This window comes from Equus przewalskii, chromosome 15, assembly GCF_037783145.1.
Source record: "Equus przewalskii isolate Varuska chromosome 15, EquPr2, whole genome shotgun sequence".
NCBI lineage: Eukaryota > Metazoa > Chordata > Mammalia > Perissodactyla > Equidae > Equus > Equus przewalskii.
This window is the reverse complement of record NC_091845.1, coordinates 2,891,717-2,918,589: the sequence shown is the minus strand read 5'-3', so window position 1 is coordinate 2,918,589 and position 26,873 is coordinate 2,891,717. Positions and strand designations below refer to the sequence as shown.

The window sequence follows — 26,873 nt, the reverse complement described above, 5'->3', positions numbered from 1 at the left end:
TGGGCGCTCACCTTCCTCCCAAGACCCCGGCCCCGGCCCCGGCCCCGGCCCCCAGCCTCCCCCGCCCCTGCCCGGCGGGGACAGGGTTAACGCCGGACGCGGCTGCGCGGCCGGAATGTGCGCATGCGCAGGGCGCGGGGTGCGCTTGCGCAAAGCGCAGGGCGACGTGGCCGGCCGGAAGTGGGCTGTGTGGAGTCGCCGCTCGACTGCTGTAGCTGGCTGTCGCGGTCCAGTACAGAGCTACTGCGTTGCGCCCCCGCTGGCACCACCATGCTGAAGAAATTCGACAAGAAGGACGAGGAATCGGGTGAGGGTGCCCAGGCCTGTACGTTGGCCTGGGGGAGGCCGGAACCCCGCGCAGGCTCTCGGCACCCTCCGTGGGAGCCCTCCTTTGGGGCTTCTGTCCTGACCCGGGGCCGAGGCCCAGTGAGGGACAGGGGCTTGTCCTAAGGTCCACCACTGGTCAGTGGCAGACCTCGGAGAGCCCGAGCGTGCTCTCCAGCTCTCCCCCCCACGCCCCATTCGTAAGCTCGGGCCCCGATTCGCTGGGTGACCTTGGGCGGGTCACGTGCCTCTTTGGGCCTCAGTTTCCCCATCTATCAAGGGAGGGAACTGAGCCAGATGTTCCTTTACTTTCTCCGTCCGACCTCTTGGGATTCGCCGGGGCTGCGTTGGTGTTGGCCAGACTGGGGCGCAGTTTTCGGAGCCAGTGTCCTGTGGCTGAGAACCGTGACTCTTTCATTCATTTTCTCAGCAAACATGTATTGATCGCTTACTGCGTGCCAGGAACTGTACTATGTTCTGATACTGCGGTAGAACAAGTGAGACACTCAGTGCCTGGGCTGGAAATATTAGAATGGTAACAGGCATAATGGAGGAGACGGACATCCATCAGATAATCACCTGTAACTAATTACAAATGTGACACGTTCTGTGAAGGAGTCCCAGGTGTGGGGGAGATGGTGGTCCCTGCACATAGTAGGGACTCAGTTAAGTACCAGTTGCATAAATGAATGCAAGACAGGATGCTATGAGAGGCACAGAAGGACTGTAGCAGGGCTCCTGGGTGACTGAATAAGTGGTTTTGGGTAGAGTGGAGCTCCCTTGTGGGACAGCAGTGGTATCTGTAGGCAGATTGTAAAGCTTTGATTGCCATTCCAGAGGAGTTGCAACTTGAGTAGGTAGATGATAGGGACATCTTTCTGAAACTCAGGGTCACAACCTCTATTTAATGTTTTCTGTTCTCTGATTGTAGGTGGAGGCTCCAACCCATTCCAGCACCTTGAGAAGAGTGCAGTACTCCAGGAGGCAAGTGTCATTTGCTCCCCTGTATCTTCCATCATAAATATTCATGATTGATGTGATCAGAATACTAATACATTCAAAGTGCTGGTTTAAAAAACACTAGAGGAGAAGCCTGTTTTTAGAAAGACAGGAAAACTTTGTTCCTGGAGAGTGTTCCTTGTACTTACACTTCTGTTGTTGTTGTTCATTTCTCTTTCTAGCTAACAAGTGTTTACTAGTATCTGTTAGTCAATAAGTCAGCACACTCCTAAGTAATGCTTAGGGAAGATTGCAGGAGTTGTTAATAGATAAATTAAGGAGAAAAACTCAAAACTCTTTCCTTATGACAATAAGCTTGTCCAGGCAAGTGTCTTTATTTATTCTGAGTCTTCTCAGAGCTTGTGTGTGCTTGAAGGGAGTCAATGGAAGGGAAATAAGCTGGGATGGAGGGTAATATTCTTGGTTGCTTCTTCTCAGGCCCGTGTATTTAACGAAACTCCCATCAACCCTCGGAAATGTGCCCACATCCTCACCAAGATCCTTTACCTCATCAACCAGGTAACAGAGTGAGGCTTGGGGGTGGGAAAACGGTGTCGGGGCATGTTGGGGGTTGTATAAGTCAAACAGCCATTAGGCTGTTCGACAGCCACTGTATGGTTATAATCACTGGCTCCCCTCTGGGTCTCCTCAGCGTCCAACTCTGATATGTTGCCTTTAATGGACCCTCCGCAGGGTCCGAAGATCTGGCCTGGACTGATCTGGCAGGAAGGGCCTTCTGGCCCCTCTGTCCCAGGCTGAGACTTCTTTCTTGATTACAATAGGGGGAGCACCTAGGGACCACTGAAGCAACGGAGGCCTTCTTTGCCATGACCAAGCTCTTTCAGTCCAATGATGTAAGTGTGCCACCCCTAGCTTTCCTCAAGAGGGGGCAGCTGTGACAGGGTGGTGGGAGGGCCAAGGGAAAGTCACCTCACCTATCAGTGTGGACTGCCTTTGTGTAGGTTGGAGTTTTCTTTTGTTAGTGAGGAGAATTCTCTGAACTAACATATGTTGCCAGTCTTCCTCTTTTTTTTGGCTTGAGGAAGATTGTCACTGAGCTAACATCTGTGCCGGTCTTCCTCTCTTTTGTATGTGAGTTGCTGCCACAGTATGACTGACAAGTGGTGTAGGTCCGTGCCCGAGATCCGAACTTGCAAACCTGGGCTGCCAGAGTGGAGCACACTGGATTTAACCACTATGCCACAGGGCCAGCCCCAAGAGTGGAGTTTTCTTTTCCTTCCCCTCGCCCTCATGCTGAGCCAGGGGTCATAGGGCTTTTCCCATTTCTTTCCCAGCCCACCCTTCGTCGCATGTGCTACTTGACCATCAAGGAGATGTCTTGCATCGCAGAGGATGTCATCATCGTCACCAGCAGGTGCATCTTGGGTCTGTGGATGGCTCCTCTGATGGGTTCCATTGATACAGAGGCCATTTTTTCTCATGTGTACCTGGCGATGAGAGACTTTGTTTGACATATTGCCAGGCGTCCTTTCCTCTCTCTCTCTCTCATCATTCACTTACTGCTGCCCAGCCCATGGCATGACAGCCTCCAGAGTGTGCTGTTTCCCCTTTAATTCTCTGGCCTTTGCTCAGGTACAAACCCTTCCTTCACTTGATGCCTCTTAGTCAACTGAGCCAGCCTGGAACTTTCATGAAGACTTTAGTGGGTACCCGGAGAGAACACAAGAAAAGCAGACATAAAGAATATAGAAGTGTTCAAATAGGCTTGCTTACCCAGTGTTGGTTTCTGCATCAGGCTGAGTGACTCAGGGTGCAGAGGTGACTGAGGTATAGTCTCTGCCCTTAAGAACTGGGACTCAGTTCTCTTATTTCTTCCTGCCACATTTTTTTGGGCAGGGGGATGTTATATATTTGTTTGTAGGTCCATTGAGAAAATATTTATTGAGTGTCTACCAGTCGTTATGTGTACTTCTGGGAACAGAGCAGCAAACGAGAGACATGGCCTCTGCAGCCCGAAAATTTACAGAGAAATAACCAGGCAGTCGGCCCTTAAGATCGGGTATCATATGGATTATCACAGGAAGTATGATGGGCTGTGAGAGCAGACCAGAAGGCCCCCAGCTTGCATTTGATCAGGAAAGGCCTCCAAGAACTGTTGGAGTGGTGTCCTGAGGGGTGAATGAGAAATGGCAGGACAGAGGTGGAGGTGAGGGGCGAGGCGTGCTCCAGGCTGAGGAAACAGCATGTGCAAAGGCTGGGAGAGGAGAGAGTTTGGGGACTTCTCTGTTAAGGAGTTTGCACTTGAGGGAAATGGCAGTCAGAAGCCTAAGGGATGTTTTAGTCAAGGCAGAGGAATGACCTGGTCAGTTTTGAGTTTTATAAAAATTCCTTTGGCTGCTGTCTGGAGTTTGGCTTGGAAGGATTAAGAATACAGAGAAAATGCTTGTTAGGACAATGGTGTAGTGATCCAGGCAGGTGATGAGGTGACGGGAGCTGGAGAGGGCTGGGTGGGGATTTGGGCTTGGGCAGGGCAGGGCAAGCTACTGTGTGTGGACAAGGCTTTCTCCCCTGCCCTGCAGCCTGACAAAGGACATGACCGGGAAAGAAGACAACTACCGGGGCCCGGCCGTACGAGCCCTCTGCCAGATCACTGACGTGAGTCTGCTGCCCCGCCAAGCCAGCCCTCTCTTTCCCCGCTTCTCATCGAGGCTCAGGCTCATCCTTTGCACGCTTTAGGTGGTCTCGTCTCCTGGGCAAAGCACTGAGCCAGGAGATGGGGTGGGGGGCGGTGCAGGAATACAGAAAACACATTTGCTTCCTTCCTCCACACCCCATCACCTGCCCTCCTGAGGGCTGCTGAGGACCAGTTGGGCCTCCTCCTGCCCACCCCGCCTTGTCCCCACAGAGCACCATGCTGCAGGCTATTGAGCGCTACATGAAACAGGCTATCGTGGACAAGGTGCCCAGTGTCTCCAGCTCCGCCCTGGTGTCTTCCCTGGTGTGTAGCTGTGGCTGGGGCCCTGTGGGGCCAGGGGCAGGGGGTGGATTGGGAAACTGAAGAAAATATGAGTTGCTTTCCAGTAGAAAAGAGAAGTGTTTTTGTATCCCCACATCTGAGAGTCCCACCCGCCTTGTCAGTGACAAGCACCTGGGGACCTCTGGGTTGGTTGAGGAGGGGCCTTGACCCATCCCTTGGGGTGACAGGTTGTTGGAGTTTGGGCCTGGTAGGAAATCTTCTGCCAGGGTGGGGAGAGTGAGGGTGGGAGCCGTCCTGAGTTTGTGCACTGTGTCAGAAGACCAGGCCAATAGAGAGGGAAGACCCAGAGCTGGGCTGAACTGAGAGCTGAGCCCAGGAGGTGTGATGGGAGAGCCTTCTGCCTGCCTGGTCCTTAATGTGCCCTGTTGCCCATAGCACCTGCTGAAGTGCAGCTTTGACATGGTCAAGCGCTGGGTGAATGAGGCCCAGGAGGCAGCATCCAGTGATAACATCATGGTCCAGGTGAGATGTGAGTGGAGCAGTGTTATTTACAATACTTAGGCAGATAGCATGGCACTGGCCAGAATGGACAGTCACCACGGAGATCCTGGTGCCTCTAGCCAAAGCAGGCTTTAATCCTTTGTCATTGGATTGTGGGGAGACTTGGGAGTTTTAGAAAAGCATTCAGGGTACCACTTGGGATGGGTGGGAGGTGGGAGCTGGGAGAGATTGGGTTAGAGACTGCTTACCAGCTGGTGCCAAGATATTCATGTATTTTGATAACCAGCTGAGTATTGTTTTGGGGTATGCCATGTAGCAAACCTCACTGAGGAAAGCAGAGGGCCTTTGCCAAGCTGGCTTTGTTGGTGATGCATGGACATAATCTTGGCGGACTTTCATCTACATAACTCTTCTTTAGTGACCTAGGCCAGGAATTCCTTTGATCTCTCCAAGTCTTGATTTCCTTGTCTGTAAAATGTGAGTGAAAGTCCCTGCCTCACAAAGCCGTGAAGGTCAAATGCAGCGGCATCTATAACATCTGACTCATCTGCCACAGCCCTGGAGGTGCTTCCTTTGTGTTTACCTGCCCCCTCTCTCCTCAGCCTTTGTACTGATTCTTGCCTCTAGGGCCAGCTGTGGCCCCTCAGAACACTTCCTAGGGTAACAGGAGCTTCCCACATAGAAGGCCCACACAGCTTCCATGTCATAGCCTTTGAATGCCACTCTGGCAAGGAAACCAAAAAGCAGAGGGGACAAGAAATAAGTCTGCGCACCTTGCATCTCCAGAAGGGCAGTCCCTGGACTTTAGGCCCTCCAGACCTAGCTTTGCCAGTACCAGCCGCGAGTCCTTGGGCAGGTCAGTGGGGATAAGAATATCTACCATCAGGGTGTTGTAGGGTTTACCCTATGTAAGGTCTGCCCTCCGTAAGGCTTACCCTACGTTGTAAGGTCTCATGTCTGAGGTGTGCTGCACAGCACCTTACAACACATGTCCGTGCTTGGGGCCTGGCTCACACTTTCCCTTTCTTGTCAAAAGACGCTTGGTCTCCTCCCACTGTTTCTCTCTGTGGCATCTGTTCCCCTCCACATCTGTACTCATGATGCCCATTGAGGCCGTTGCTGAAATCAAGGGGTGAGAACGAGAACTGCAGACACACTCATGTGGTTTGTTGAGCTTTGTGCTGGGGGCTCTCCATACAGAGCATCTGGGGGAATTGTCACAGCCACTCTGTTAGGTAGCTGCTACGATGCCCATCTTAGCAATGAGAAGGCTGAAGCCCAGAGAGATGGGGTGGCCACCCAGGGCCATACAGCTGGAAGACCTGAGCTTCACATTCCTGTGCTCTGCTGCTGTCTCCTGTCCTGTAGTACCATGCCCTGGGGCTCCTGTACCATGTGCGTAAGAATGACCGCCTGGCCGTCAATAAGATGATCAGCAAGTTCACCCGGCATGGCCTCAAGTCTCCCTTTGCCTATTGCATGATGATCCGGGTGGCCAGCAAGCAGCTGGAAGAGGAGGATGGCAGGTAACAGCTTTTGTCTCCTCTGGCAGGATGCTGCCTCATTCAGCTTACCATGCTGGGCCATCCCCAGCTGCTTTTTGCCGCCCTTGTTCTTTTGTAGCCGTGACAGCCCACTGTTTGACTTCATCGAGAGCTGCTTGCGCAACAAGCATGAGATGGTGGTGTATGAAGCCGCCTCGGCCATCGTCAATCTGCCAGGCTGCAGTGCCAAAGAGCTGGCCCCAGCTGTGTCAGGTTACCAGACATTCCTTCACCCCAGCCTCACATGTTTGTGCCTGCTGGGAACTGGGCCCTGGGCCGGGGGTTGAGGGAAAGAAAGAAAATGCCCTCAAATAAGCCACAGTCTCATGGTAAGAGAAGACATCAGTACCTGGTAAGCCCTACTCTCTGCCCAGCACTGGACCAGGGCTTCTCCCATGGGTTACGTATTGGGGGATAGGGTACTTTTAGTTCCATCTTAACCACTGATGAGGCTGAGGCGAGTGGCAGAGGTGAAGTTCAAAGCTATTCTGCGGCCTATCAGGCTGGCTAGCTATGGCAAGAGGGCCTGGTGGAAGAACCCAGGATTTATGGCCAGCACGTGCTCTCTAGGGCCTGAGCCATCTCAGGGCAAGGAGACAGCAATACATAGGAGTCATTTGGAGCCTGCACGCTGGAGCCCGATAGCCCAGGTTGGAGTCCCGGCTCTACCACTTACCAGCTGGGTGAGCCTGGACAAGTCATCTACCCTCTCTGTGCTCCACCTTCTTCTCTAGAATGTGCATGGTAATTGTGCCTGTTACGCAGGGTCAGGGTAGGCAGTAAACTTGTGTGATCTATACAAATGGCTGAGAACGGTGCCTCACACCGTGGTGAACACAGCATAAGTGTTCTCTCTGGTTATTCAGAAGGATCCACCAGGGTTAAGTTGTTGGGATCCAGTGTGTGGGTAATCGGGCCTGGTTTGTGCAGGACCCTGCCCTGGGTGTTGAGATCTCACTGTGTATTAGAATAGCAAGCATGTGAGGATGTGTGAAGGAGTTGGGACTGGAAAGCGGGTACATTGAGAAGTTAGAAAAGAGGAGATTCTTCTGGGTTCTAAACCCAGATTCAAAGAGTGGGAGAGGGGGAGAGCATTCTAGAGAAGAAAACCCATTGAAAGCCAAGATTTTATGTCAGGAGAGCTCAAGTTGCAGATTTTTAGGAAGGATTGGACCTCCTGCTTTTCAAATATTGTCCATAATAATACTATAAAACTGGTCAGGCAGAGAGATGGGGCTTGTGTTTGAGGAGAGATGTCTCCCTTCCTCTTCAGAGACAAACACAAAAGAGCTAAATGAATCCATTCACTGGTTTGGGTGTTTATTTGTTCTTATTATAGTCCCCATGTTTCCAGAATAAGAAAAGATATAAGTAAGACAGAGCGTTCAAAATAAGGGTTATCTTATTTAAGGAAAACAAATAGGTGCTGAAAAAGTCTAAGGGAACAAAAGCCAAGTTATGAAGAAAGGAACATGGATCCTGCAGAGAACAACAGTCCTGTTCACGACATAGGGAGTGCAGAATGGAGCCCTGAGCTTCCTGACAACCAAAGCACAGGGAGGGACGTGCTGCCTGCCGTGTGCTGATGTAGGAGAGGAACTGAGGCACCTGTTTAAGGCAGGACTGAGGAAGTTCTGGCTTCTGCACATGCCCCCGAAGAGAGGAGTAGAGTTTCACGTCATGGGAGTCAAGGACTCAGGCTTTAGATGCCAGCAGTCCTGGACTTCAGTCCTGCTCCTGCCACTCGCTGGCTGCTAACCCAGAGTCACTTGTGTTGCTTTACCCCTTTGTGCTTCAGTCTTTGTCTGTCAAACAGGGATAAGAACAGTAGCTGTCGTGGGGTTGTGAGGGGTCATTGAGACGAGGCACGGCCGCTCCTCCACACAGTGCCTGGTACACAGCAGGTGCTCAGCAAACAGCAGCTGTTGTGAGAACCACTGGGTTCTCATGAGCATATTAAGGCCTCTTTGCTCCTGGCACCAGGGAGAAAAGAGCTCTCTTCCTTGGTTGGGGTGGGAGTGCCAGCAGGGAAATGAACTGAGCAGAGGGTTTGAGTCTGAGCAGCCTCAGAGCCCTTGTACGCCCTTGAGGCCCTGTTCCTGCCCTTCCCTGGAGGCCTCCCTGGGTTTTTCCACCTGCCAGGCAGTGAAACAGCCTGACCTGTGGCATCTGTCTCCCCACAGTGCTTCAGCTCTTCTGCAGCTCACCCAAGGCTGCTCTCCGCTATGCCGCGGTCCGCACCCTCAATAAGGTAAGAGTCCAAGGGTGGGTGGAATGGGGGCCTGGCCTTTGGAGAGGCTTGGGGGAGGTGGTCTGATCCCGCTAGAGGTGTTTCCTAGCCCCTGACCTGGACTGTGAAAGGTGTAGCCCTGGTCACTTATTTTCTTCCAGATGGTGAGATGAGCTCATCTGAAGGACCTCTGACTAGGCCAAACCCATCCAGTGGAATGACAGTCCTTTTTTTAATCTCTCATCCCTATTCTCTTTATCTCTTTCTTCCTAAAATAGGTTGCCATGAAGCATCCATCAGCAGTGACAGCCTGTAATCTGGACCTGGAGAACCTGGTTACAGATTCGAATCGCAGTATTGCCACACTGGCCATCACCACCCTCCTCAAGACGGGCAGCGAGAGCAGCATTGACCGCCTCATGAAGCAGATCTCCTCCTTTATGTCAGAGATCTCGGATGAATTCAAGGTACCCTCAGTTCCCGGAGTAAGGAAGAGCCTCTGTGCCTGCCCTCCGTGCCGGATTGACCTGAGGGGCTGGTCATGCCGGAGGACTCATGGAGAAGGCTGGCATGTGGCCCTTCACAGGGTTTGGTCTTGGGAGATGCACACAGTCCTGCCTGTAGGCCTTTGTCCATATTATTCCTGTATACTGCAAGACCAGTAGCTTCCAGGCCATTTGGATTCCTGTATTAATTCCTGAAGTGTTTTGGTGCACTTGTTGTATACTATGTAGAGTGTTTGGAGAGGGGAACATAGGAGTGAGCAAGACAGGGATCTGCTGTCCTGGAGCTTACTTTCTAATGAGGGGAGGTAAACAGTAAACAAGTAAATAAGTGCTCCGATGAGATCGTTTCAGACACTGGCAGAGCAGAGAAGTGGAAATGCAGTGGAGGTTCCCAAGGAGAAGCATGGTCTGGGAATGTGAGAGGGCTGGCTGGGGGAAGATCCAGGATGAAAGGCAGGCACCAAGTTGTTGTGGACAGGAGGGAGAGAGGCAGCCTGTGAGGGGGTTGGGAGCTTTGGGGCTAGTCGTAGGTGATGAAGCCAGAGAGTAGGGAGGCGCTAGGTCATGTAAGACTTTGTGGGTCATGATAGAGAGTTTTGATTTTAAGGAAGGTATTGTAGAGTTTTTTCGGAAGTATCTTTAGTTTTTAATTTTTTTTAGTTTTGTTTTATTTATTTTTTTGCTGAGGAAGATTCGCCCTGAGCTAACATCTGTGCCAATCTTCCTCTGTATTTTAGGATGTGGGCCACCAGCACAGCATGGCTGATAACACAGTGGTATAGGTCCATGTCGAGGAGCTGAACCTGGGCCGCTGAAGTGGATCATGCTGAACTTAACCACTAGGCCACCTGACCTGGCCCTCTTTTAACTTTTGTTTTGAAATAGTTCACAGGAGGTTACAAAGAAATGTACTGGGGCTGGCCCCGTGGCCGAATGGTTAAGTTCACTTGCTGTGCTTTGGTGGCCCAGGGTTTTGCTGGTTTGGATTCTGGGTGCAGACATGGTACAGCTTGTCAGGCCGTGCTGAGGTGGCATCCCACATAGCACAGTCAGAAGGAGCTGCCACTAGAATACACAACTGTGTACTGGGGGCTTTGGGGAGAAGAAAGGGGAAAAAAAAAGATTGGCAACAGATGCTATCTCAGGTGCCAATCTTTAAAAGAAAAAGAAAAAGAGAAGAAATGTACTGGGGCCGGCCCCGTGGCCGAGTGGTTAAGTTCGCGTGCTCCGCTTCGGGGGTCCAGGGTTTCGCCAGTTCGGATCCTGGGAGCGGACATGGCACCACTCATTAGGTCACATTGAGGCGGTGTCCCACATGCCACAACTGGAGGGACCCACAACTAAAATATACACTGTATACTTGGGGGATTTGGGAAGAAAAAGCAGGGAAAAAAAAAAAAAGAGAAATGTACTGAGAAGTCTTGTGCACCCCCTTCCCCAACTCTCTCCTCCAGTACCCACACAACCACAGTATAATGTCAACCAGCATTGGCACAATCCATAGTTTATTCACCAGTTATGCAGGTGCCTCTGTGTGTGTATGAAGCTCTATGCAATTTTGTCACATTGTGTAGTCTTGCAAAACTTCTACCACAGTCAAGATACTCAGCTGTACCATAGCCAGAAGACTTTCTTGTGTTGTTATCCTATATAGCCACACCTCTTCCCTCCTTCCCATCCCTAACCCCTGGCAACCACTACTGTGTTCTCAATTATGTAATTAGGTTGTGTCACAATTGTTACATAAATGGGATTATGTAGTATGTTATTGGAGAGTTTTAATCAGGGCAGACAGTAATATGAGTAATTATATAGTATGGTAAGTTCTATAGTGTGGATTATGCAAAGCAGGCAGAAATAAATTCTGCCTATGGGTTTTTAAGAATGCTTTGTATACTGAAATGACACAGTGAGATTTGCATATTCGAAAGATCCTTCTGGAGCAGCTTGGAGGATCAGCTAGGGTGAGACATTATCGCAGGAGTTCAGAAAAGAGATGATGGCACCTAAAGCAGGCTGCAGAAGTGGGCAAGGAGGGATGGTTTGAGAGCTCTTCAAGGAACAGAGCCAACTAGCAGGCGTGTATGAAGGCCAAGGGAGTGAATTTTGTCAGAGATGATGCCGTTTTCTAGTTTGGGTTGATGGTGGTAATGAGTTTTGGGAAGGAGGGAGAGGGTCAGGTCTTGGATAAGGAAAGAGGGAAGGTAATTGCAGACGTGTTGAGTTTGAGGTGCCTGTGGGCAGCAGGTGGAGCTGTCTGGTAGACATTTGAAACACTTGAGCTCAGACAAGAAAGATTTGGGCGTCAGTGGCATAGAAGAAGTGATTAAAACCATGGGAAGAGATAAGATTGCCAAAGAGACTGTGTGAGAAGAGAAGATGGCCAAGGACAGAATACCCAGAGGCAGGCGTGATGAAAGAAGAGTCAGAAAAGCTGGTGGGTGGGAAGCATGGGAATAGGGGGAGGGGAGAGAAGCAGGACAAGGAGCCCCATCCGGAGTGGGGCTCTCAGACTTACCTTGAGGTCTGAGTAGAAAAGCAGAGTTTTGGGGACTCAGAGTCTGGACCTGGGGCTGTTCGGACTGCTCTCCATGCCACCCTGCCCCACATGGCTCTGGGGCTGCGTGCTCCCTGAGGGTGGTGATGGAGTTCCTCTCATCTCCTTGCCCTTGTGTCACATCCAGGGCCTGGCCTTGCCTTGGAAAGGACTCCTTTGGCACTTAGTGAACCAAATGACTTGATCCTGGTGGCAGGGGTCTGCTCCTCACACATGTCTGTTTGACTCAGGTGGTGGTTGTCCAGGCCATCAGTGCTCTGTGTCAGAAGTATCCTCGCAAACACGCCGTCCTTATGAACTTCCTGTTCACTATGCTTCGGGAAGAGGTAAGAGTAGGGGGCATTCAGGACATGCCAGGTCTCCTGATACAAGGAGTGACCTGGCTCCTGGCTCCGTGCTCAACTTGGAGCCGAGAGCCTGTTCTTCTTGGGTGTGCCCAAATCAGCCTGTTAACTGGCTGGATTCCGTGGTGCCAGCAGCCCTTTAAACTCCTCACAGACCAACAGTAAAAACGTGCAGCAATTGCTAGTAATTATGATAATGACTCACTTCCCTGGCTTTACAGACACAGCAGATGCCCCGAGGCAATGTTTGTGGGGAAGATGGGAAAACACGTGCTCTGTACTGGTGTTGTCTAGCATACAAATATTCTGGGCCATTCCAAGAGCTCTAGGGGTGGTTTCTTGTGAAGCTGGTGCTAATACTGTGACATTGGTTCTATTTTTGTTCCTGATTCACTTATGCCACCTTTCTTAGATGTCTCAACAAAACCGGTTAATTCAGAGGAGCAGAAGCAGAGTGCTCAAGGGCTAGCTTTGGTCCCCAGATATTTGGTACCCCTTTGCCCCAACCCCAGAGTGGCCCTTGGACTGAGGCAGTAGAGGAACCGTTGCCTTGTGTGTCTTTGGGTTTCCCAGGAGTGTCAGAAGGGAAGAGGGCGCTAACGTCTAGGGAGCCTTCAGCTAATGGGCCTGGCACTTCGGAGACACTTCACAGTGTACAGTGTGTGATCCTAGTGACTGGCCTTGTCATCAGACACTATTTTCTCCCTTTAGAAATCAGATATCTGAGACTCAGAGAGGTGAAGTGACCTGCCTGTGGTCATCTGACCAAGGTGACCTGATCTTGGAGTATCTGAGCCAAGATCTGTCTGGCTCCAAAGCCCATGGTTTTCTCTCAACCTCCCTGGCTCCCAGAACAACACATGGTTCCTTAAGTGTAAGAAAGACTTTGACTCCTTAGAGTGCCGCACTTGAACATGGCACCTTGTCTGCTGGAAGAGGTTTGTCACTCCCACAGTGGGGCGTCATCCTCTAGTCACAGCAGCTGCCAGCAAAGCCTCGCAGTTACTCTGAACTTCTTGGTCTCCCCCAGGCTGGTTTGCTAGCCGTAGAACTGATAGTGAGAGTAGTGTTGGAAGGTTCTCAGAGTACCTGCTCACACAGCAGCCTCACTGAAATGTAACTCACACACAAGGAATTCACACAGTGTACAAACAGCATATGGTAAAATACACACAGCACAAGTATATTCATGTTGTTGTGCAGCTGATCTCCGGAACTTTCTCATCCTGCAAAACTGAAACTTCCTGTCCCTTGGACAGAAATAGTTCCTTCTACCCCCAGTATCTGGCAGCCTCCATTCTACCTTCTGTCTCTATGAATTTGACTACTCTAGATATTTTATATAAGTGGAATCATATACTATTTGTCTTTTTATGTCTGGCTTATTTCACTTAGCGTAATGCCCTCAAAGTTCATCCATCTTGTAACATGAGTCAGAATTTCTTTCCTTTTGAATGCTGAATAATATTCCATTGTATGTATAGACCACATTGCCTTTATGAATTAATCCATCAATGGACAGTTGGGTTGCTTCCATGTTTTGGCTATTGTGAATAATGCTGCTATGAACGTGGGTGTGCAAATATCTATTTGAGACTCTGCTTTCAATTCTTTGGGGTATATACCCAGAAGTAGAATTGCCAAATCACATAGTAATTCTATTTTTTAAAAGTTTTTAAGGAGCTACCATACTGTTTTCCATAGCATCTACACCACCCGTTCTGCCTTTTATCTCAAAGTTAGGAAGAAAAATAAGACCCAAAATGTTTTCTATCAAACCAGCTACTGAAAGTGCCCCACTTGACCTTGAGGTCTGAGTAGCGTCCAGTGAGCGTGTAGTCTAAGGCTTTTGTTTTACACAAAAAGGAGATTGAGGCCCAGAGAGCTAGGTTCCTTGCCTCTAGGTTCTGTATTTGGACCACTGTGCCTGGTCCTGGTTAAGCTCTGGGCCTCATGGCTCACTTCTGGCAAGAGCAGCCTCCTTGCTCAGCTTGATCCCTCCCGCTGCAGGGCGGCTTTGAGTACAAGCGGGCCATTGTGGACTGCATCATCAGCATCATTGAGGAGAACTCGGAGAGCAAGGAGACAGGGCTGTCACACCTGTGCGAATTCATTGAAGACTGCGAGTTCACTGTGCTGGCCACTCGCATCCTGCATCTCCTGGGCCAGGAGGGGCCCAAGACCAACAACCCCTCCAAGTACATCCGCTTCATCTATAACCGAGTGGTCTTGGAGCACGAAGAGGTCCGAGCAGGTAGGTCTGAGCAGGGCTGAACTTGGGCTCTTAGCTAATTCTTGATTAGACTGCCCCAGCAGAGGGGCCGGAGCCTCCAGTGGGGACGAGGGCACTTGGTGTTCTTGCCTCACAGGGTTAATTTTTTATAATATTGTAGGAAGGACCTCCAATGCTTAGATGTTGTCTAGTTGAATGGTTCTTAGCCTCTCTAATTTGTTGATTTTTTTTTTTTAAATATGTTGGTGTTAAGCTTTTTTTTTATTTAGCTTTTTCTCTTTAATAATAGCCTTATTGAGATATAATTCACGTACCATAAAATTCACTTTTTTAAATGAGTGTACAATTCTGTGTGCAACGATCATATTCTTAATTTTACTTTTAATTTACTGTTCTTCTCTTGTCCGCTGGATATATTTTCCTCTTTCAGTAATTGATATTCATTAAGTATTAGTTCATTTTCTCATTTGTGTTAACCTAAAACTTAACTGCGAATTGAGGCCATTTGTATACAGAAGCTGAGAAGCCTGACCTTGTGGCCAGCTTCTGTGGCCTCATCATATTTAATGCTGAAAACAGTCCCTGAATGGGACTGCCTTTTCCATGAAGCAGATGAGGAAGTTGAGGCTGGGTGGTGCCAAGATCCACCATTGGTGATGTGAGAGCCGCTCATGTTGGCAGTGGGCTCAGGCTTCCTGGCTAGGGACTGCTTGGCTCTGGGGCTCTTCTGCTTGGAGACCCATTCGAAGCGCTGGAAGTGCCAGGCGGTGAGCTGTCCCATCCATCAGGTAAATCATATGTGGTTCATAAACACAGGTGCTGTGAGTGCTCTGGCCAAGTTTGGAGCACAGAATGAAGAGATGTTACCCAGTATCTTGGTGTTGCTGAAGAGGTGAGTCTGGGCCATAGGGCCCGGGTGAGTTTCTTTTTAACTAAAAAGGGGGAGAAAAGTTATACAATTGTGAATTTTAAGTAAAAAATAGAAAGCACTGGGCCAGCCCCAGTGGCCTAGTGGTTAAATTTGGTGCGTTCCACTTTGGAGGCCCAGGTTTGGTTCCTGGGCGTGGAACTATACCACTCATCTGTCAGAGACCATGCTGTAGCAGCAGCTCACATACAAAAAGAGGAAGGTTGGCAGCCAATGTTGGATCAGGGCGAATCTTCCTCAGCAAAAAATAAAATAAAAATAGCATAGAAAAGCATGAAAAACAAAGTCATGCAAAAATCCCTCCACCCAGGCATGACCATTATTAATTTGGTTATTTTTTTTTAAAAAAAATAGCTTTATTGAGATATTATTCACAAACCATATAATTCACTCATTTATTTATTTAGTTTTAAAGATTGGCACCTGAGCTGACAACTATTGCTAGTCTTTTTTTTTTTCCTCCCCAAATCCCCCCAGCACATAGTTGTATATTTTAGTTGTGGGTCCTTCTAGTTGTGGCATGTGGGACACCGCCTCAGCATGGCCTGATGAGCAGTGCCATGTCCGCACCCCAGCATCCGAACTGGTGAAACCCTGGGCTGCCAAAGTGGAACACGCGAACTTAACCACTCGGCCATGGGGCCGGCCCCTAATTTACTCATTTAAAATGTGTAATACAGTGATTTTTAGTATATTCATAGAGTTGTACAATCATCACCACAATCTAAGCTTAAAACATTATCACCCCAAAAAGAAACCCTACATTCTTTAGTAGTCACTTCTCCCTCCCCTCAAACCTCCTCCCCCCAGGCCTAGGCTCATCTACTTTGTGTCTCTATGGATTTGCGCATTCTAGACGTTTCCTATAATTGCAGTCATACGATGTCTGGCCTTTTGTGTGTCTGGCTTCTTCACAGTGTTTTCAGTTTCATCCATGTTGCAGCATGTACTAGTACTTCATTCTTTCTTATTGACAAATAACCTTTTATTGCATGTTTGATGTATCCGTTCATCAGTTGATGGACATTTAGGTTGTTGTCCACTTTTTGGCTCTTGCAAACAATGCTGCTATGAACATTCATGTACAAGTTTTTGTGTGACATGTTTTCAGTTCTCTTGGGGATGTATCTCGGAGTGGAGTTGTTGGGTCATATTAAATTCTTTTTTTGATGTATGCTGTTGGATACAGGAGATTCCCTCCCTCACTGTGTAGGCTTTAGGGAAAGAGTCCAGGGAATATGAATATGGCTACCTCCTAGTTAATTATTTCGAGTCTTCTGGGCCCCCTGTGTGTTTGATGCCCGGATACCACATCCAGGGACTGAACTCTCGGCTTCAGAAGACCTGCTTCCTTTCACCACCTTCTGATGAAGCCCTGCAGGATCCTTTCTGCCACCCCTGTGGGGCCCCAGTCAAGATTACCTTGTCTTCTGGCTGCAGGTGTGTGATGGATGATGACAATGAAGTAAGGGACCGAGCCACCTTTTATCTCAATGTCCTGGAACAGAAGCAGAAGGCCCTCAATGCAGGCTATATCCTAAATGGTGAGTCTCCCTGGCTGTCTTTGATCTGGGTGCCTATCGGACCTGTGGCTCTTCTCATCAATTCAGAGCAGGCACACCCTCTGTTGGCAGGGAAAATCTGAGGCAAGATGCTGTTGGCTGGACTTGGACGGCAATTTCATGGCATCACTGTGACCTCGGGAGACCTAGGGTCATGCAGTTTACACCATTGTGGGTGGGAACAGCCCAGTGAATTGAAATGCTAGTCGTTCATAAAGACCTCTGCCGTATTTGCATAGTACTTTACCCTTTTTGAGTCACTCTTGTGTATACTTTACTCCCCACACCAGTTCTATGAAGGAGGACGTAGATGAGAAAGTGGAGGCTCAGAGGGTTAGGTGGTTTTCCCAGGGTCATACAGCCTAGACCTCATGCCTCAGTCTTCCATGGGGGATCCCTGGTGCTCGTTCTGTCATGTGTGCCAGGCAGAGTGACCTCTCTCCTACTGGCCTTTAGGTCTGACCGTATCCATCCCTGGTCTGGAGAGGGCTCTGCAGCAGTACACTCTAGAACCGTCAGAAAAACCTTTTGACCTCAAGTCTGTGCCCCTGGCCACCACTCCTATGGCAGAGCAGAGAACAGGTAAGTAACACCTGTGTTCCTTTCAGAGGCCCTCAGGTCCAGGCCTCCGTTGCGGGGTCTGCATTGGCCACGAAGCCACTAAACCCAATCAGGAGGGATGGGGTTGTGCTGGGAGGAGGGAATAATCCTTTCTGCCTCTGGCTCCAGGAAATTGAGACACATACACACAAAGATTTGCTCTCTTTCTCATATATTCTGTACTTCACACTCTCAGGAGGGTTGGAAATTATAATCCCTAAGTAGTAGCACTGTGGTCAACACCATGCTGCCCCGTAACTGGAGTTGTTGATCACCATGTGTATTTGCTCCTGCAGAAAGCACCCCCATCACAGCAGCCAAGCAGCCTGAGAAAGTGGCAGCCACCCGGCAGGAGATCTTCCAGGGTGAGTGGCAGTGCGCAGTGGGGTTCTCAGGACCTGGACTTGGGCTCCTCAGCTTTGGGGGGTAGCTGCTCTCCTCAGGGGAAGGAAGAGTAAGAACTGTCATTTGTGGGGTCTGTGCTGAGTGCTGGGCCCTGAGAAGACTTTTAGATGGCACATTTGACCCTCAGGTGGAGGTATGAGGTCCATTTGGTGTCTGAGGAATTGGAAGTTCAGAGAAAGTGACGTGCCCAAGGTTGCACAGCAGGAAAGTGGAGGGTCTGGAATTAAGATCCAGATCAAACTGGCTCAGAGTGCCACCTGGCCTTGGTTTTCAGGGCTCAGGTCGCTGGAGCCCAGGCCAGTTCAGAATGTCTGATTCAGCACAGTTGGGTCCAAAGACACTGTACTTTTTTTCGGATTCCAGATGTGTTTAGTCCACGCTGCCTTATAAGGTTTTGTCTAGGGATTCATCCGTTCCTCTGGTCTTGTGTTTTTTAAGGGGAGGGGCTGTGTATCTCACTGCCAGACCATTTTATCCATTGACTTCCTACCTTTAAGGACTAGCCTCTTCCTTCGTGAAGCGCCCCCCCCCCCCCCCCCGATCTCCTAAGCTCATCACTTCTACTCAGCTCTTCCATCTTCTTGTAAATAGTTCTGTGTGGTTCTTCACATGTTCTTTTGTTGTTCTCTCACAGCACCTAGCACAGTGCCTTTCTTCCTCACAGTAGGCTCCCAGTTATTGTTGAATTGGAGTAAATCCCCCCTTTTCCATTCCATTCCAGAATCTTGTCTTCTGTCAACGTATTATCTTTCAGATTCAGCAAAACTAGGATCCTGAGCTAACTTGGATCACTCTAATTTGAAACTTTTCCTTCTGTATTTGTTCCCCTCTTGCTGTTATCACAAATCGCCACAAACTTCATGGCTTAACACAACGCAAATTGGTTATCTTACAGTTCTGAGGTCCTAAGTCCAAAGTGGGTTTCCCTGTGTTGTCAGTGCTGTGCTCCCTCTGGAGGCTTATGGGAGAATCGTTTCCTTGCCTTTTCTAGCTTCCGGAGGCTGCCTGCATTCTTTGCCTAGTGACCCCTTCCTCCATCTTCAAAGCAGTGTAGCCTCTTCATGACCCTTCTGCCTCCTCTCATAAGGACCCTTGTGATTACATTGGGCCCACCCAAACAGTCCAGGGTAATCTCCCATCTCAAGATCCAACTTAATCATATCTGCAAAGTCCCTTTTACCATGTGACATAACATATTCACAGAGTTGGAGCTTAGCTCGTGGACATCTTGGGGGCCATCATTCTGCCACACTTTCCATGGGAGACTCCTCCTAAGCCTCGTACAGGGTTTCAGTTCTATTTTTAAACTGTCTTCTAAAGCCTCATTTATCATCACATGTTAAATGCTACGAACTTTGCTAGATCTTGACACTTACTGCCTCATTTATCTTCAGAACAACCTTGTGAGCAAGACTATTGTATCTGTTTTATTGACGAAGAGTCTGAAGCTCAGAGGCATTAGCTGATAGCTACTAGCAGAACCCCCCAGGTAGTAAGTGTTAGGTCTAGAGACCTGACGACCAGTGAAATAAATTCCCGTAGAAAAGCACTCTGATGACCGATGATCATGGAGGCCCAAAGGTTCCTCCTGATATCTAAGCTGGTTCTTTCTGGGCTCTTTTTGCTGGCATGTTCATCAGATACAGTCCTTCAGGCAGCAAATGGCTGACGCAGTCACATTGGCTGACATTTTGTAGGGGGAGAAAACAAAATAATAACAGTAATGCCTCCCTTGTCTCTATCCCTGAAACATGAGTTGAGTACCTACTAAGTACAGGGCGGAATAGCAGATCCCTGCCCTCAGGGCAAAATTCCTGTCCTTACAGAGTTCAATTTCATTGGGAAAACAAGTTGAAAATCTTAGCATAGTGGTCTTCAAATATCGGGATACGTAAGAGTCATCTAAAGAAACTTGTTAGAAATGCAGATTCCTGCGTCCCGACTCCAGAGATTCTGAGAGAGCAGATTTGGGATGGGTCCAGGAATCTGAATTTTTAACAAGCCCCCACCCCCAGATAATTCTGACACAGGTGATCTGTGCCTTTAGCTTGAGGAATCTTGCCCTGCCGTGGAACAGGGAAGGGGACAGCAGCTCTAGCCATCATAGGCAGACACCATGTGTGCAGACAGCTGCCAGATACCTCATTCCCCTGGACGGGTCAGAGGGCCCAGCCCAGTGCTGGAACCTGGCTACAGGGTGTAGGGATAGGCTTTACCAGATGCCCACAGACCACCTGAGTTGGGTTTTCTGCAACACTCTGAAACATTTCCTTATTGGCATTTGTCTTAACTGACAAATGTATAGGACCAGTTTGTTCTTTTGCCTGATTCTTTAGCTGTGACAGCATTCATCTCATCGTCTTAGTCCTTCCTAATTTCTACCTCCTTTTAAGAATCCTTGCTGAGCTAAAGTTGAGGGAGTCTCCAAATGGATTAGGCCTAGGACAGTGGGGTCTCCCAGTCAGTTTATTGCTTCTGAGGTCTTTCATGGGATGGAGGGGAGAAGAGTATTTGTGGTGGGTGGTACAATTTAAAGTTAGGGAGACGAGAAAATGCACTGATATATTTAGGAAATAGCGAGTAACCCAGTCGTATAGACATCCATCCATCTCACTAGAGTGAAAGACCTTGAGAATTGGGCATGAACATTTATTAGAAACCATCACAAGTTGGTTTGGGAATTGAAAAGCTGAGTGGACATGTGGCCTGTGGGTTTCAGAGCAGTTGGCGGCAGTGCCAGAATTCTGTGGGCTGGGGCCCCTCTTCAAGTCGTCGCCTGAGCCTGTGGCCCTCACTGAGTCAGAGACAGAGTACGTTGTCCGCTGCACCAAACACACCTTCACTGACCACATGGTGTTCCAGGTGAGCAGGGAGGGCTGAGGCCCTGCTGGGGCTTGGGCCCAGGCAGTGGTCCCAGGGTGATGGGTCCTGTAGGGTCATGGTTCCCCCATACTGAATTGGTTGGGAGCCCAATTTGATGACAGGATCTGTCACCAGCCGGTATGTCTCTTTCACCCTTGACCTAGGACCTCTCTGGCTCCTGAGTGTCAGCATGGAGACAGGGAGCCTGGGCTGGGGGACTGGGATGGGGTCATTTTGGCCCACAGGGTGAGAGGTAGGACCTCCTGGCAGCAGGGCTTGGACCTAGAGTGGTGTCTAAGCAACCCCTCTCCGCTGTGGTCCAGTTTGACTGTACGAACACACTCAACGACCAGACCTTGGAGAATGTCACGGTGCAGATGGAGCCCACTGAGGCCTACGAGGTGCTCTGTTACGTGCCTGCCCGGAGCCTTCCCTACAACCAGCCTGGGACCTGCTACACACTGGTGGCACTGCCCAAGGAAGACCCCACAGCTGGTGAGCCCTTCTCCAGACACTACCCTGGCCTTGTGGGAGCCCTCGGGATCAGGATGAGGTGGGCAGCTTGTGCACTAGCCGTTGGTCTCCTATGAGAGCTTCAACTCTTATTTCAGTCCTGAGAAGCAGCATGATGGCTAAGTCCTGGGTACTTCTCATGCATTATCTGATTTCATTCTCACTGAAGGCCTATGGGGATAAGTAATGCTGTCCCTGTTCCCAGATGAGGAAACAGACTCAGGTGGAATGACTTGTCTAAGTTCACACGGCTGGTAGGAGGCAGAACCCAGGTCTCTCTGGGCCTCAGACCAGTGCTCATTGTACCATGAAAGCACAAAGGCACGATACTGAACCATCCCAAATCCACTCCTCCCAAGGAAACCACCAGCTGCTTTTCCCAGACCTTGGACAGTGGGCCTGTGACTACTATGTGGACATAGCCATCCCACAGCATCTCTGCTTCCCTCTTTCTTCCTTCCCCACGAGGAGACTCCTCATACCCGTGGTTTCACTCTCCTGCCTTCTACGTGGTGGCATCCCTGTCCAGATTTGTGGAGTTGGATGGCGTGTTGCTGCTACCGATAACATAGCAGACACCCAGAGAGCAGGCTATGGCCACCTGCCCTAGGAGGAGCTCGTCCCCACAGTGGCTGGGGACATCCTGACCACCCAGCCTGTCTTCCCTGCAGTGGCCTGCACGTTCAGCTGCATGATGAAGTTCACTGTCAAGGACTGCGACCCCACCACTGGGGAGACCGATGATGATGGCTATGAGGATGAATATGTGGTAAGAAGCTAGTGTCAGGAGGCTCAGTTCTGTGCCTGAGGCTGCAGAGCAACTCCCTCCAGGAGCTGACGAGACGTGAAGCGCTTTCTTGCTGTTTTGGGCTTTACAGCTCTCTTTGAAACTTTTTTTTAACTTAAAAAATACATGCTCATGTGCAGAACAAAACTTGGGAAATAGAAAAACAAAGCATAAACAAACAGGAGGACATTACCCCATAGTCTTTGGGAGGTTTTGGAGTGAGGGAGTTGTATAGCTGAGGTCATTCTATACATTATACATCTTGCTGTTTTCACTTAGTACCATGGTGTAAGTATTTTCTTGTGTCATTATAAATACTTTATAAACACACTTTTTAATGAGTTTGAAATCCTCTATTACATAAATATGTCATAACTCACTAGACTCTGTCTTCCTTTAACGTTAGGCATTTGGGATTCCAAATTTTCACTATAAATGCTACATTAAACATCCCTTTGGGTGCAAATTTTTATTTGCATTTCAGATTATCTCCTTAGGATAGATTCCTGGAAGTGGAATAATTGGGTCAAAGGATAAGCATGATTTTAAGACTCTTTGATTCATTTTGTCAGCTTGCTTTCTAGAGTAATTGGATCAGTTTGTGTCTGCTGGGTGGTCCTTTGATGCAGTGAAATAGCCCTTCAAATTCCACCTGTCTGAGCTTGGATGGAACCGAGTGCAGGATCGTTCTGGGGTTTGACGATGGGGCAGTGGCTCAGTGCCATCTGAGTGCAGACTGTTATGCTTGGCCTGGGGTTGGAGATTGCTAGAACTCCTCATGACTAGAGGGACAGTCACTGTGGAATATAACTGACACGCACGGTTGTGTCATCCTAGCGCCACTGTCGAGGAGGGGCCTCCCTGAGTCAGCAATGACCCTAAGGGCAGGAACTGCCCCAGGACCAGGTGAGCTCCTTGGGAGAGGCGGGTCTGAGGCAGTGCTGCTGTGTAGGAGCCACATCCTGCTTATGTGCACCTGGCACATCCACAAGAGCAGGGGCTCAGGGAAGATGTGTTGGGGAAATGGATGGGGAAGCTTTGGGTACACTCAGTCCGAAGTAGGGGGAAGAATTATGTGTCAAGTTCAGGGACGACACAGCTAGGATGGAGGTGGGCGTCCAGGACAGGTAGGCCCAGAGGACACAGCTAAGGTAGGGGGAGGACCTGCTGAGTCATAGGAGTGACTGAGCCACAGGAGGCAGACCTCTGTGAGTGCTCTCTACAGGCCCTGGATCCTTGAGGCGCTGACTCTAGGGGCTCTAGAGGGGGTGCAATCTTGCAGCTGACACCCTAAGGTGGCTACTGGGTCAGGGTGTTTTCCGTTGAAGGGACGCCACTTGGCTGTGACCACCTTGAGGACAGGGACCCAGTCAAGTTGCTGTGTGTCCCCAGAGCCTAGCACAGTGCTCAGCACCGAGCAAGCAGCTGCTGAATGTGTTGCAGGAAAGGATGAGCAGCGAGTACAGAGCAGAGGCCCAGAGGTGCACAAGCAGGGAGTTTCTCCCCTGGAAGTGCGTGCCTAACGGCCCCCTCCCTCTCCCCAGCTGGAAGACCTGGAAGTCGCTGTAGCTGACCACATCCAGAAGGTCATGAAGCTGAACTTCGAAGCAGCCTGGGATGAGGTAGGAGATGAGTTTGAGAAGGAGGAAACATTCACCTTGTCAACCATCAAGACACTTGAAGGTAAAATCCTTGGCTACTGTTGGCGTGCCTCTCCCCTTTCTCTCCTCCCCGCCCCCTGCCCCCAAGGATCCAGGGCCAATGTCTAGAATGCATACTTCAGACGCCACTTCATTAAAAGCCCCTCAGAGCAGGGTTAGGGGATGGGGAGTGGTGGTGGCACAAAGGGAGACAAGATCTGTGGGTTAATGATACTGGGATTTCTCCGTGCAGAGGCTGTGGGCAATATTGTGAAATTCCTGGGAATGCACCCTTGTGAGAGGTCGGACAAAGTGCCGGATAACAAGAACACCCACACGCTGCTCCTGGCTGGTAAGTGGCATTTCTGAGTGGAGGGGCCTAGGCAGCTCGCAGTGCAGATGCCACTGCATCCTGGGAACGCACGCCCACTGGGGACACAGGGATCCCAACTCACAGTGCCGATGGCTCACCAGGGGCAAAAAGACCCACAGTGAAATGTCCCCCTCCCAACCCTTGCTGCCAGTCATCCGTTCCCTTCCACGGGCGGCCAGTGTCACTATTACAGGCAATGCCGCTCTGTCCTCCAGGGATTTTGTGGCTAGAAAAGTGAATACAGACACATTTCCCTTTTTTAACTCAAATGTTTATGTACACATGGTATGTACATTGCTCTGGACCTGGCTTTTCACTCAACAGTGCATCTTGGAGATCTGCCCTATCAGTACATAGACTTTCCTCATTCTTTCTTTCTTTTGACTGTGGTAAAATATACATAACATAAAATTTACCATTTTAACCATTTGTACAGTTCAGTGGCATTAAGTACATTCACGCTGTTGTGCACTTGTCACCACCATCCTCTCCAGAACTTCTTCCTCATCCCAAACTGAATCCTCGTTCCTGTGTATAGCTGCCTCGTATCCCACTATGTGGATGTTCCATAGATTACAGAACCGGCCGTATCAAGGAACACTTAGACTGTTCCAGTCTTTTGCTGTTACAGACAGGGCTACAGTGAATGATCCCAGACATCACATATACATATATACACACATACTTTATTTTTCACGTGTGCACTGAGAATATCTATAGGATAAGTTTCCCAAGGCATTACCAGGTCAAAGTGCATTTCTCATTTCGATAAATATTTCCACTTGCCTTCCATAGGAATTGTATGCCTTTCCTCTCCACTCTGGACAACACACTGTATTATCAGATTTTATGATCTTTATCAGCCTTAGTGAAAAATGGTGTCTTAGTGTAGATTTATTTTACATTTCTTGTATATTGAATGAAGTTAAGCATCTTGTCAAACGTTAAGTGCCATTGTGTTTCCTTTTCTATGAATTGTTTTCATATCCCTCATCTAATTTTCTACTGGGTTGTTGGTCTTTTCTAATAGGAATGGAATTTTAAGCATTCATCTTGGAAATTTTCAAACATACACAAAAATTGAATAGTACAATGAACCTCTGAGTGCCCATCTTCCAGCTAAAACACCTAATAGCATCTATATCCCCACCCATTCTCTCCCTTAGATTTTTTTGGGGGGGAGGGGAGGGTGAGTAAGATTGGCCCTGAGCTAACATCTGTTGCCAATCTTCCTCTTTTTTGTTTTCCCTCCCCAAAGCCCCAGTACATAGTTGTATATCCTAGTTGTAAGTCATTCTAGTTCTTCTGTGTGGGATGCCGCCACAGCATGGCTTGAGCAGTGTATAGGTCTGCATGCAGGATCCGAACTGGTGAACCCTAGGCCACTGAAGTGGAGCAGGTGAACTTAACCACTCGGCCACAGGGCCAGCCCCTCCCTTAGATTATTTTAAAGCAAATTCTAGATAAAGCATTTTGTATATAAATGTTTCTGTTTCTGGATGTTTCTCTAAGAGATAATGACTCTTTATTTAAGGGGAGGGGCAATACAGTTATCACACGTAAAACAGTGAACAGAAGGAAATGGGAGATGCTTTTTGCTGAGTGTTTATAAACAGGGTTGGGAAGGGAGCTCTGCTTCGGTGCCCTGCTCACAGCTGACAGCCCCCAAGCCCACTGAAGCCCCTCAGTCCTTGGGTCTTGCAGACACCTGCTCTGCAGTTTTGTCATGGTGGGGGCTGTCCCTTCATCGTGCTCTTAGATCCAGCCAACGTGTGAGAGCCTCTGACATCAGGGACGAGGCTTGTATGTCTATTAATGTATTTGAGCTTGGCAGAAGCTTGAAATACGGTTAGTATTATCTCCTCCACTTTGTAGATGATACTGCAGCTGAGAGAAGCGGAGTAAGGCACATGAGCCTCAGGGATTCAGCCCAGCTCTCCTGGTTCCAGGCCACTCCCATTTCACTGCACGAGAGCTGCCCGGATCAGTGGCTGCAAACGCCACCCTCAGCCTAGCCTCTGCAGCCCCTTCTGCCTTACACTCCTGTAATTATTGCCTCTTCCCTTCTAGGTGTGTTCCGGGGTGGTCATGACATCCTGGTGCGCTCCCGGCTGCTGCTTTTGGATACAGTAACAATGCAGGTGACAGCCAGAAGTTCGGAGGAGCTGCCAGTAGACATCATTTTGGCGTCTGTTGGCTGAGGCCAGCCTGCATAGGCCCTGCTCCCACCCTTCTCCCCCCAGCACTACGCAGAAGTCACAGCGTCCTCCTGAACCCAGTAGAAACTCCTCAAGCCTGTGTATTCAGAAATAATTAGGAATCATTGAGGGTGTTTTCTTTTTAATTTAATCTCTGCCTCGGGACTACTAGGGGTAACTTTTTTTTTTAAGTAGAGGATGGTTTTAGCTTGTCCTAGAACTGGCTGCCCTTGCTGCCAGGGAAGGGACATTGCAGATGAATAAAATGCTTGCGTCTCCTCTCGAATTTATCCCCCCTAAAACCATCTTGTCCCTATAAATAAATCAGCACGTATTTACTGAACGACTGCTACTTCTGCAGGCTCATGCTTCAGGGCTCCACCTTCCCCTTCGAGGCCGCCCCACCGAGAACACCTGCTCTGTCCCTTTGCACCCACAGCCCTTTGGCTGCTGTACTTTGCAGGGGGCAGGAGCCGCTCCCACTCAGGGCGTGGGAGCCCCAGGCCCGGGAACAGGAGCAGCGCAGGTCTGCGGAGGCAATAACGGCCGCGTGGAGTTCACGCGCTGGGTCTCGCCCTCTCACACCAGCCTCCTCCTCCAGGGGATGCTGCGGGCCCGGGGGGTGGGGTCGCTCCCTGGGTGTCCCCAGCCTCAGGTCGGAGCTGGCGCGTGCCCTGGGGTTCGCCCGCTCCCGGTTCAGTGCAGTTCGGCGACCGCACGGAGGGGCAGAACAGCCCTTCGAGAGCACTCCGTTGGCTGCAGATGCAGAAGGGAAGCGGCCTCGGGCCACGCGGCTGCTCTTTTAAACTCGAGCCGACTTTGTGGCTGA

General features: G+C 49.6%; 1 protein-coding gene across 1 annotated transcript; it reads left to right on the top strand.

Moving 5' to 3' along the window:
• Positions 1 to 43: 43 nt before the first annotated feature.
• COPG1 (COPI coat complex subunit gamma 1) lies at positions 44 to 26,387 on the top strand. The gene is made up of 24 exons (XM_008541213.2): positions 44 to 307; positions 1,256 to 1,308; positions 1,762 to 1,842; positions 2,106 to 2,177; positions 2,619 to 2,698; positions 3,864 to 3,939; positions 4,190 to 4,282; positions 4,697 to 4,783; positions 6,131 to 6,288; positions 6,386 to 6,519; positions 8,490 to 8,557; positions 8,815 to 9,003; positions 11,830 to 11,925; positions 13,954 to 14,197; positions 14,993 to 15,068; positions 16,545 to 16,648; positions 17,123 to 17,248; positions 17,563 to 17,631; positions 20,391 to 20,533; positions 20,857 to 21,028; positions 21,718 to 21,815; positions 23,378 to 23,516; positions 23,727 to 23,825; positions 25,917 to 26,387. The coding sequence occupies exons 1-24, from the start codon at positions 124 to 126 to the stop codon at positions 26,045 to 26,047; spliced, it is 2,772 nt and encodes a 923-aa protein (XP_008539435.2). The 5' UTR covers positions 44 to 123; the 3' UTR covers positions 26,048 to 26,387.
• Positions 26,388 to 26,873: the final 486 nt, after the last annotated feature.